Source organism: Protomyctophum parallelum (assembly GCF_964188405.1).
Source record: "Protomyctophum parallelum genome assembly, chromosome: 12".
Classification (NCBI taxonomy): Eukaryota; Metazoa; Chordata; class Actinopteri; order Myctophiformes; family Myctophidae; genus Protomyctophum; species Protomyctophum parallelum.
In genome coordinates this window covers 28,122,938-28,135,595 of record NC_139712.1, presented here as the reverse complement: position 1 = coordinate 28,135,595, position 12,658 = coordinate 28,122,938, and the positions used below count along the sequence as shown (strand labels likewise).

The window sequence follows — 12,658 nt, the reverse complement described above, 5'->3', positions numbered from 1 at the left end:
ACTAATAACATTGGGGCAGGCCCTTCTAGAGTTTAAATTAAATGGACAGGTACTGTATCAGTCAAAAGGGAGACATCAAAGAGGAAGGATGGATGGGGAAGGATCAACATATGGAATGTCAGAACATGCCAGCTCCATGGAGATCTAAGGGTTTGAGGTCAGATGTAGAGTTGTTGGCCAATATTGATGACATCAGGGATCTCCATATATGGGCTTAATATTGATGACATCAGGGATCTCCATATATGGGCTTAAAATTGATGACACGTGCTCCATCCCTGATGATGTCACGTGATGTTACGTGCCTCCCCCCCTGACCAACCAACACACACACTGACGGGAAATGCATGATTCCATAGTTAACTGCGACCTTCGGTCACAACAAAGATGTAGTTTTTTCTTCAAATTTATGGAATATCTTTTAGGAAAGGAAAATGTACTCTCGACCAAAATAAAGCCCACAATAACAACCCACTCCCGAGTCTGACCCGGTGTTTGGGGAAACACTGGTTTACAGGACTGTTGACCTTCTGCACAGTCCTGCTTATTTTTAGCATCACCTCAGTCCACCTTGTGTCCAACCACAACATAATTAGACCACAACATCAGTCAGTTTGCTGTTGCGTCACTCTCCATCTCCGTCCAAATCATAATCTAGCTTAGGTAACCGCCTCTGTCATTAAGCTAATTGGTCTTAATGGGGTAAAAAAATTATCATCATACTCACCCCCCCCCCCCCCCCCCCCCCCCACACACACACACACCACCCGGGCCTCCCCTTTGATGTGAGACGTGGCAAAATTGGCGGGTGCTTGTCGAGAGGCAGGTACACCGGGCGCACGCAACCGTGTCATTGATTGGCTGTGATGAGCTGCAGCTGATTAGCGTGTCATCCCATGATGTACGGTCAGAGAGAGAGAGAGAGAGAGAGCCCCCAGGGCATGTGACCACTAAGCCGCAATTACTCAATTACTGCTCCGCAGAACTCGTCGTGACCTCACCAGTGGTGGAAAAATTACTCAAATTTCTTACTTAAGTAAAAGTATCAATAACTCAATGTGGAATTACTCTTTTGCAACTAAACGTCCAGAATTCAACATTTACTTCAGTAAAAGTACAAAAGTATTGGAGTAAAAATGTACCAAGTACCAAGTACCAAAAGTAGAAAGTATACTAAAAAAAACAGATTTGCTTAGACACATATGACGTCAATTCTCCATGCATTGTCGATGGGAATTTAATCTTTGTGTAGGACGAATATTGCCAAAGTAAACGTACTGAAAACGGTAAAGTAGAAAATACCTCAACATTGTGCCATTAGAGTACATGAGTAAATTGACTTTGTTACTTTGCACCACTATCGTTTGCAGCTCCGCAGACTGACCGCTCGCTGACCTCACAGCGCTCTGTGACAGGTCAACCAGGTGGAACTTATTATGGTCAGACGTATGTCGACCAACCTGTCAGGAAAAAAAAAAGAGGATGTATTTAAGAGTCCTTTGTCCTCGGCCTCTTCCATTTGGAGGGTTTAATTAAAGCAGCAATGACTCCCTGCTTGTCCCATGTGGCTCTGCTCACACATGTAATGAATCACAGAGGAGCTGATAGGTGCTACCTTTAAAAGTCGAAAATTTGTCCCTTGCCTCACTACTGTCAACATCAGTCACGAGGAGAGCTGTGAGCAGGCTCAGGTCTGGAAACGCTGTCTCTCTGTGTCAGTTCAATTCAAAAGTAGCTTTATTGGCATGAGAAAACCAAACTATGTATGTACAATTAAAGGTAATGGGAATAAATTAAAGTGCAAACTTACATTGCAACTTAGAGGGAAGACTATTACTATCTTGTAAAAATTGCATTGCATTTTTGCATTGCATTTTCTGTCAGAAATAGTTTTACATCCATGTAATATGTATCTCTCTCTCTCTCACTGTGTCTCTCTCTGCCTCTCTCTCATACACTGTTGTTTTTTTTGTTTTTTTACATGTGTCGATGAGTGTGTGATAAGCGTGAGCATATAGATGTGGGGAGTGTGATCCTCACCTCCGAGTAGGGGGGGGGGGGGGTGTGTGTGTGTGTGTGTGTGTGTGTGTGTGTGCGCGCGGCCGCACAGCGTGTAAATGTGCAGCTAAATAAGTAAATAAGCAGAGGATGCCGGATCACAGCATAGAGCCATGAGCAGATGGAAGGACTATGAGGGGTGGCTGAAAAAAAAGAAAAAACGAGGAGAAGAGGAGAGGTGGGGGGGGGGGGGGGGGGGGGGTAGATGGAGAGAGAGAGAGAGAGAGAGAGAATCCTAGAGGTAGCACAGGGGGGGAGGCTGTGGAGGAGAGAGGGTGCAGGACATGCACAGCACAGACGGGCATGCAAAGACACAGCGAGCATTGCAGCGCTTGGCAACAGCAGCAGCACCTGAGAACACGCGCTAGCAGCAGCAGCCAGGCAACCACCACAGCTCCGTTCACATCAGCAGCAGAAGCAAAGCACCGCTGGCTGCATACAGAGCACTACCACCAACAAACAGACAAGACGACAGCAAAACAAGCCGCACGCCTTGTCTGTTTTCCTCCCCTGTAGAGGAGGATCATCATCAGCATCATGGCAGCAGAGGAGCCGTGGTAACACCACATGGCAGGGACGATGCGGCAGGACGAGTGAAGCTGGGGTGGGGGATACCGGAGCTGAAGCCCGAGCCGTAAAGGGAAGGAAGAATTGACAGTCAGCGAGGAGCCACCTGGCTGACCGCCTCACGGCTGCTCCTGCATGCTGCAGGCGGCGAGTCTGAGCAGCGGCTCCCGGGCGGACGAAGGAGCGAGCGAGCGAGTTGAGATGCTGAGATTATGCACGTGGTGGCAGAGAGAGAGAGAGGGAGAGAGAGAGAGCAGCTCCTGTGGATTCCCCCTTCGTCTTCAGCAGTGGCAGCAGCAGCTTCAACACCACCCATAGATGTGGACCTGTATACACTGTAACGACCAGCTAGCTGTACTGTAGCTGCAGTGGTAGTACCAGGACACAATCCTCCAGACCTGTTTGTTTGGGGCGTCATTTTTAGCGCCGGTGCATTAGGATACCAGCCAGGCTTTTAGCCATATAGGTTCAAATGCACCTGTAGCCGCATCGTGTTGAACTTTGCAGTGCAGTTATTAGCTGTAGTAGCACTAGTACAGTTGAAGTAGCCCAGTCGTAGCACTAGTGGTTGTAATAGTTAGTAGTAGTTGTAGTAGCAATAGTAGTAGGCCTAATAGTAGTAGAATAGCAGTGATTGTAATAGTTGTACTAGCAGTAGTAATAGTGGTAGTAGCAGCAGTAGTTATAAGACTTTTAGTAGACTAGTATTAGTAGAAGTATTACTAGTTGTAGTAGTACTAGTGGCAGTAGTGTGTGGGGTGGGGGCGGGGGGGCGGGTGGGCTATTGGCTCAGGACAGAACACTGTGTGACCAGTGTGGCTGATGAAGGCCACCTGGATCCGACTACTGAAACGAACCAAGGGAGGTCGCGTCAAGAGCTCTGATGTACATGATGTAAGCACACCTTTAAGTATGTTTACATCCATGTCTGTGTGTGTTCTCATAGCTGTGTGTGTGTGTGTGTGTGTGTGTGTGTGTGTGTGTGTGTGTGTGTGTGTGTGTGTGTGTGTGTGTGTGTGTGTGTGTGTGTGTGTGTGTGTGTGTGTGTGTGTGTGTGTGTGTGTGTGTGTGTGTGTGTGTGCGCGCGTGCTGGAAGTACGACAGCTTCTGACACGGCACGCAAACGTTGGTGGCAATTTTATAACATCTCAACCTAAACTGACTTTGTATTAACATCTAAAGACACACACACACCCGTTGTAACTGGCAACGTTAATGTACTGTCAATGATGCAAGCAATGTTTGGAAAGCTGTGTGTGTGTGTGTGTGTCCATCCATTCAGATACCATCAATCAGTGGCTGCAGGGTGGGGGTCAGGGCAGAGCTGTGTGGTTGTTTATTGATAGTGATGATGGGCGGTGCAGTGTAGCGTGTTCTGTCATCATTCATGACTGTCATGTTCTGGGCAGATAACAGTATCACCTTCCTCATGCTCGGACCCACTGGACGGATGTCCTCCAACTCATTTGACCTGACATGATATTAGCCTGGCATGTGGCCACACTGTAATATCACTGCGTAGATATTATAGTCTGGAACTTCAATGTGGAAGATTTATTTCCAAATGGGCGGTTACAAACAAGTTAAAAACAAACAATCTCTCTTTGAATAGTGCGCTCTGATTGGTCAACCACAACTCTGGGGTGAGCAAAATGTAATTCAAACTGAGGAGTGCCAGACACATCTCCCCAGGGATTGTTTTTTGTCCTGTGGCAGATTTGTCTGGTCTCCAGGCTAACATGATGAAATCATGCAAACCGACTGTGGCTGCAGGAATACCCCTTTGTCTCTATAGCACAATGCTATAGAGACAATCATGTACTGTATATTTGGCTGTGGACTCCTATCTGAAAATACGCTTTGCCAGAGACCCCAAACATTCAATGAAAAAAAAAGCCATTGTTGGAGCATTGTGAGCTTGTAGATCGCATCATTAGATAATTTAAATAAAATGGGGATAAACTGATTTTGAAATATATTAACTAATTTAGCTGGGAACCACTTGGAACCAGAGATGCGCCATATAATCGGTAGCGTATCCCATGAATATGAACATTGGTATCAAATCCGTCTAAAAATAATACTGATTGTTTTCATCGATATTGATGATGCAATTACACTGGTATCGGCTGATATGACCCTGTAAATAATCAGAGATCGGATATTGGTCATAACTTTAATATTGTGTATCTCTAGGAACCCATCATTTTAGCTGGGGACCACTTGGAACCTCCTCAGTGACCCCTGGGGGTCCCTGGACTCCACTACTTTAGCTAGAATCCAGTGCAGAGATAGTTCGTTATGACAAGGAAGGCAGGAGGATGCTTCTTATTATCTCTCCCCGGACCCCACCCCCCATTAATTCGCTAATACTTAATTCATATACAGTATACTCTACTACCCACTAATCAGTCTCTGTTTCTCATTCGGAGGTAGAGAGACGTTGTGTGGAGGTAGAGAGAGAGACGTGGTGTGGAGGTAGAGAGACGTGGTGTGGAGGTAGAGAGACGTTGTGTGGAGGTAGAGAGACGTGGTGTGGAGGTAGAGAGAGAGACGTGGTGTGGAGGTAGAGAGAGACGTGGTGTGGAGGTAGAGAGAGAGACGTGGTGTGGAGGTAGAGAGACGTGGTGTGGAGGTAGAGAGACGTGGTGTGGAGGTAGAGAGAGAGACGTGGTGTGGAGGTAGAGAGAGACGTGGTGTGGAGGTAGAGAGACGTGGTGTGGAGGTAGAGAGACGTGGTGTGGAGGTAGAGAGAGAGACGTGGTGTGGAGGTAGAGAGAGACGTGGTGTGGAGGTAGAGAGAGAGACGTGGTGTGGAGGTAGAGAGAGAGACGTGGTGTGGAGGTAGAGAGAGAGACGTGGTGTGGAGGTAGAGAGAGAGACGTGGTGTGGAGGTAGAGAGACGTGGTGTGGAGGTAGAGAGACGTGGTGTGGAGGTAGAGAGACGTGGTGTGGAGGTAGAGAGACGTGGTGTGGAGGTAGAGAGACGTGGTGTGGAGGTAGAGAGAGAGACGTGGTGTGGAGGTAGAGAGACGTGTGTGGAGGTAGAGAGACGTGGTGTGGAGGTAGAGAGACGTGGTGTGGAGGTAGAGAGACGTGGTGTGGAGGTAGAGAGAGAGAGACGTGGTGTGGAGGTAGAGAGACGTGGTGTGGAGGTAGAGAGAGAGACGTGGTGTGGAGGTAGAGAGACGTGGTGTGGAGGTAGAGAGAGAGACGTGGTGTGGAGGTAGAGAGACGTGGTGTGGAGGTAGAGAGACGTTGTGTGGAGGTAGAGAGACGTGGTGTGGAGGTAGAGAGACGTGGTGTGGAGGTAGAGAGACGTGGTGTGGAGGTAGAGAGACGTGGTGTGGAGGTAGAGAGAGACGTGGTGTGGAGGTAGAGAGAGAGACGTGGTGTGGAGGTAGAGAGAGACGTGGTGTGGAGGTAGAGAGACGTGGTGTGGAGGTAGAGAGACGTGGTGTGGAGGTAGAGAGACGTGGTGTGGAGGTAGAGAGAGACGTGGTGTGGAGGTAGAGAGAGAGACGTGGTGTGGAGGTAGAGAGAGACGTGGTGTGGAGGTAGAGAGAGAGACGTGGTGTGGAGGTAGAGAGAGACGTGGTGTGGAGGTAGAGAGAGACGTGGTGTGGAGGTAGAGAGACGTGGTGTGGAGGTAGAGAGACGTGGTGTGGAGGTAGAGAGACGTGGTGTGGAGGTAGAGAGACGTGGTGTGGAGGTAGAGAGACGTGGTGTGGAGGTAGAGAGAGACGTGGTGTGGAGGTAGAGAGAGACGTGGTGTGGAGGTAGAGAGAGACGTGGTGTGGAGGTAGAGAGAGAGACGTGGTGTGGAGGTAGAGAGAGACGTGGTGTGGAGGTAGAGAGAGAGACGTGGTGTGGAGGTAGAGAGAGACGTGGTGTGGAGGTAGAGAGAGACGTGGTGTGGAGGTAGAGAGAGACGTGGTGTGGAGGTAGAGAGACGTGGTGTGGAGGTAGAGAGACGTGGTGTGGAGGTAGAGAGACGTGGTGTGGAGGTAGAGAGACGTGGTGTGGAGGTAGAGAGAGACGTGGTGTGGAGGTAGAGAGAGACGTGGTGTGGAGGTAGAGAGACGTGGTGTGGAGGTAGAGAGAGACGTGGTGTGGAGGTAGAGAGAGACGTGGTGTGGAGGTAGAGAGAGACGTGGTGTGGAGGTAGAGAGAGAGACGTGGTGTGGAGGTAGAGCACCTGAAGCCAACACGGTTCCCCTTTTGGTTTGGTGGTCTGGGGACCCCCAGGCAGGCGGCCACGGGGTCATGAAATGAAGGGGTTCCTGGGGTAATTAATATTATAGCAGATATTCAGATGGGGGTCCGTGGCCAGGTAGAGAAAGGTTTGAGAACCACTCCTTTTAGTTAACCACTTAAACCCTATTTACCTCTATGATGTGACTCCCCAGGGCTCTATTGGGCCCCCTCCTTTTTTCCCCTCTACTTTTTTTATTTTCAAGGACCCCCATCAATGTAGTAATGGAACCAAATGGACCCATAAGCCTATACACGCCTCTGTGAGACTCGATTGATTGATTGATTTTATTTCACAGCAAAAACTGTGGACGACACCATGATTAAGCATTACACTTGTTTACAACAGGGTCCACCATTTTCAATTCATCAGAACATTTAGAGACGTACAAATATACATTTACTGTATATAAAACAGGAAATCATCATAATAAAGAAAGTAAAAAAGGGAAAAAGGGGGTGTGTAGGGGGACTCAGACTATATTTACTATATAAGGGGCAAGTTTTGAATTGCAGCCGTCCGTAGGTGCTCCTTGAGAGCGGTTTTGAAGGAGTCAAGGGATTCACATATCTATTCACATATCACGCACGCACGCATGCATATGCGTGTGTGCGTGAAGCTGGGGAAGAGCATTTCCAGCTCTAGGTCCACCAACACCGGTTCCCCGCAGGGCTGTGTCCTGTCCCCACTCCTGTTCTCCCTGTACACCAACAGCTCTGTTTCCCTCCACCCATCCGTCAAGCTCCTGAAGTTTGCGGATGACACCACCCTGGTGGGCCTCATCTCCAAAGGGGATGAGTCGGCCTACAGGAGGGAGATCGAGCGGCTGCGGAGTTGGTGCAGCAACAACAACTTAGAGCTTAACGCTCTAAAGACAGTGGAGATGGTGGTGGACTTCAGGAGGAACGCAGCACCGCCCCCTCCCATCACGCTGGGAGGCACCCAGGTTAACCCAGTAGAGTCATGTCGGTTCCTGGGCATGATTCTCTCTCGGGACCTGAAGTGGGAACTAAACATCATGGCCCTCCTGAAGAAGGCCCAGAAGAGGCTGTACTTCCTCAGGCAGCTGAGGAAGTTCAGACTTTCAAGGACCATGATGGCTCAGTTTTACACAGCCATCATTGAGTCCATTCTCACTCACTCCATCATCACCTGGTTCCCCGCTGCAGCTGCGAAAGATCTCGCCAAGCTGCAAAGGGTGATACGCTCTGCAGAGAGGGTGATTGGCCGTCCTCTGCCCTCCCTCAAGTCCCTGCACGACTCCAGGGCATTGAAGAGAGGAAGGAAAATCATGGCCGACCCCTCCCACCCTGGCCACGGCCTCCTCACCCTGCTCCCCTCTGGGAGACGGTTGCGGCTGCTGAACACTAAAAAAGTCCGCCACAGACTGAGCTTCTTCCCCTCAGCCGCCAGGCTGCTAAATGACTCTGGTTTCCCTCCCACCCCTGCCCCCTAGGGAGTGTCACCGGACATGTTTTTTGCACTATTCCATAAACTCTGCACTTTATATTTATAATTCCTGCACGGTGTTGTTTTTGTGTTGTTGTCGTTTTTTCGTTATATGTGAAAAAAGGAAAAAGAAATGCACACATGTCAATGTCAAAGCAAATTTTACACAATGGCAAATAAAGGTATCTGAATCTGAATCAGTGAGTGTGTGTGTGTGTGTGTGTGTGTGTGTGTGTTTAAATGTAGTGTTTAAATTCTATTCATTATAACAGTGGATGAATAGAAGTCCTGTGGTGTACAGTATGTGTGTGAGAGAGATAGAGTACAGTCCATGTGTATTATTGTGTGCAGTGCACGTGCAGTGTGTGGTGTGTGTGTAGACAGAGATTAGCTGTCGTGCTGCCTTGTCAGGCAGAGAAGAAGCGTTAATTATTATTATTATTATTATTCAATACCTTTGGCTTAGATCTTGTGGTTTTGTGAATTGTCCCTTTGGGTGTATAGCAACGGCTACAGTGATTTACAGAAGAAGAGAGCTATTTACGGCAATAAGCGAAAGTTATGCTCCATCACACGATGGTGTCGGGCGCCCAAAGATAGCTCACAACAGCTCAATGGCATAATGGCTCACAACTCACTTTGTGAGCTTAGGTGCGCTATTAGGTCTGCTATTTCCTCTTTGAGATGTGAATGGTGCTTTAGTAATATGTGCCCTCGCTTGTTTCTCCGTGTTCAGCGATCAGGTGACCTGGGATGACTGGTGCTTTTCAGAACTGTTAATGCCTTAAACCCTGACGGGGGGCGCTGTTTTGACATTATGGGTTAAACCTTTCAGAAATAGCAGTTCTGCAAGCTCACGATGCATCGCAGTTGTGAATTTTGAAAATAGGTGGCTCAAGGGGTTCACACGCGTAGTCACAATGAGCTTGTCAAGCCTTCCTCATGCAGGGTTTAAAATAAAATTGACTTTTATTGATCCCACGGGGAAAATTCAGGCACCAGATGAAGCACAACAGTTAAGTTACAGATGCAGAGTAAGACGGTATATTATACCCAATACAAAATACACACAGTCCCAGTGTCAAAAAGAGTATCCCCCCAGAGCAACGTCCATTATGTGTGTATATGGTTGGGACCCAGGACCGGAGGAACTGGATCCGACATTGATGAATCAAATTTTATCCCACTGTCAGAGCTGGTATGTGGACTTCACGTATGTTATAGAATTACAATACCAGTGGTTGTCAAACCTTTTAATGCCAAGGACCAGCCTAACGTTGGAGTAACAGGACCTTTAAGGGTCTATTTGGAACTGTGAAGGAATCGGACCGTTAAGAGGAGACCGTTAAGGAGCCGTTCAAATCCTTTAGGATCCGAACCCTATATATAAGCAAACACTATAGCCTACAACCGATATGCACGTTGTGCGACAGACACTGAGGTGTGGTTGTCCTGTGTTCCTCCAGGGTTCGGCCGACTCCTACACCAGCCGTCCATCAGACTCGGATGTATCCCTGGAGGAGGATAAGGAGGCAGCGCGCAGAGAGGCAGAGCGCCAGGCGCAGGCTCAGCTCGACAAGGCCAAGGTACGTAATGCTGTGCTTCTTTACCACCTCGCTTCTCAAGCATTAAATGAAATACACGCATTCTTTCCAATCATAGGCTTATTTGATCTTTACACACAGTCCTTTGGTTTTGTTGCGGTTTGTCATGTTATGTCGAAGGAAAAAACTGCATCGCTCCCGAGTCGTTCTGTGAAGGAGGGAAAAAGCTAACATGTGCATTTAACGGACGGCAGTGGCTCAGGGGTAGAGTGTCCGGAGCAAACCGTGAGGTTCCCAGTTGGATACTGGGGTGTGTGTGTGTGTGTGTGCGTGCTGTGGAATGCTCTCCTGCCCTGTGTCAGACTCCTGTGTGCAGGACAGTCCCCTGTGTGCTCAATGTGTGACGGGGCATCAACGGACCGTGTCCCAACCCGATACCCTGCTGTCCCGAGTTCATGTGTTAAAGAGGCTTTAGTAATGATGCAGTCTCAGCCTCAAGAGAGAAGGCACACCCGCACCACCATTAATCAGAGCAAAGTCTCATCGACTTGAACAAATAAACACAGCCTGTGCAACAGGCGGAGCAATCAGATATCTAGCCAGTCAAATTGACTGGCTCTGTTATGATTCATGCCTCCGATCGGTGAAATTATCCTATTATCGTTGACGTTTCGAGCTGCTCTGTGGTTTCCACCCCACAGGATAATTCAATAGTCAGGCTGCATTATAGCCTGTATACTGTATGTACAGTGGCACTGTGTTGCTATTAGAGCCTGTACTGTATGTACAGTACAGGTTGTACAGTGGCACTGTGTTGATATATCCCAGTCAGTCTGCCTCTTCTTGCTCAGTAATTAAAAAAGATAACTTGGCTGTAGCACTGCAGATAGCCTGGCATGGATCACCCTGGCTGGCATTTTGCATGATAGACGAGCGCTACAAAATAACTTCCCAGTGGTCTATCTATCCGCCAGAGAAACGGAGTGGCCTTGGGGGGTCAGGGGAAGTGTACACTCTCTCTGGCGGCAATGCTTTATGGGTGGCGGTTCACAGCAACCCACCTCCGTATAGCGCTGATGTATACTGGCACAAAGTTAAGCTTGAGCATGTTCTCTGTGCACCGGGTCATATCACTAATGGAGGGCTGTCTGTACTTAGCTGATGTAAGCTCCAGACGAGTCGATGCCTTGTGCAGTCGTTGAACACGTCTTATTGTGCGGATATGTGTTACTGATTTCACGATATGTCTGGTAGGGAAGTTTTGATGCCATTTTATTCTTTGATCTGCTACTTTCAAATGTACATTATGTAGGCTTCATGCCCATTTGGACCTGGGGCGATTCTAAAACTCCTAAAACCTAACCTAAGGTTTCTGAAAACCTTCAAATTATTATTAGAATAAAGAAAACAATGTTGCTACATGTATAGCAACAACTACTGAGACACAGAGGTAGCATCTGGTTTGAAATGTATAACAACGTATAGGCCTAGGTTTATACAACTGATCTAAAGGGGATCTAAATTGAGGGGCGCTAGCCCCTCCTATACTGTATGTCCAGCTTTTAGTGTGTGTGCACAGACTTTGTTCTACACAAACATTACATTCCCATTAACAATGAATGACAATGTTACGTCATAGTGTACTGTGTAAACACAAACATTGATATGTTGTATATTAGGATGCTTTCAACTCTTAACTGTCAGTAAGAAGTCGGCGATGATGCTGTACGAGGATAAGAGCGCCCCTCACTTATTCTCATTATAGACATGGTGGAAATAGAGACACCAGGTTGAAGGTAGCCTCGATACCCAGGCTTTCATTTCGTCTGCGCGAAAGATGAAAGCCTGGAAAAAGCCGTGGGCTGAACCAGTCTAAAAGTGGGAGTCAACCCTTCCGGGTGGGCGTCGCTCTAAATGATGTGACGTAGCGCTGCACTAGGGGGGAGAGGAGGGGCCGGGGGTGACTGACAGATCGATGAGATCCAATCAGGGTGCGCGCATTTCTGAGGCGCGACCCTCCCATCTAGGCCAGAAATGTCTCTGCTTAGGTCAGGCTAGGTTGAAGGTGATAAAATCTGCCTGTGGATTTTATACTGTAGTGTAAAGGGGAGGTGGAGGGAGTTTGAACACTGACAAGCTGCAGAAGAGGTACTGTGTGACTGTATGCTGCTGAGCATGTGGTAAAGTGTAGGATTGAGGGAGTATATGTGCTACGTAGCTTGTTAGCAAATGAGGTTGGAGGGTGATTGGGGAACAACAGTCTGGCCGTGTGTGACTGGCCGTGACTGCCTGCACTATTGCGCCGCTCGATTCCTTGAAAAGTAACTTGTGGACATACTCGACAGTGACGATATACTGTGCTGTGCTGTGCTGGACCAGAAGCAGCAATCAAGCCAGAGGTCGTTCTACTCAGCCAGAGTCTTGGTAGATAAACAGGAAAGGACTCTGGTCTGGTACGAGACCTTCATATTCTTCTGTAGCATGTCTGTAGTTTAACTCCAGGCTGTATGGCTGTGTGTGGGACTGTATAAGCTCTTCAAATCTATATGAAGTTGCACAAGTTGTGCAACAGTTCGGGTGGGCAAGTCATAGACCGTGACGTATGCGTAGTATGCTGAAGTGCCGTTTACGCTTCAGTGTAACAGTGTTGCTTTGTGGCCGTGATATGTCACAGGCGTTAGACGTGAGCATGCCGCAGGCACGCAAGCTTCCAGTATCTTACAAGAGATTCCTTGTTCAATGGTCAACAATTTAAACATTTAATACATTTTTACATGTCACAGTC

The 12,658-nt window shown here is 48.1% G+C and overlaps 1 protein-coding gene across 5 annotated transcripts in view; it reads left to right on the top strand.

Annotated features, from left to right (window-relative positions):
• cacnb2a (calcium channel, voltage-dependent, beta 2a) overlaps positions 1–12,658 on the top strand; it is a 102,886-nt gene that overhangs the window by 57,671 nt on the left and 32,557 nt on the right. For all 5 annotated transcript variants that reach the window (XM_083778586.1, XM_083778585.1, XM_083778589.1 and 2 more), the window contains one exon: positions 9,796–9,915. In XM_083778586.1, coding sequence (XP_083634712.1) covers positions 9,796–9,915 — 120 coding nt within the window. The remainder of the gene's footprint in view (positions 1–9,795; positions 9,916–12,658) is intronic.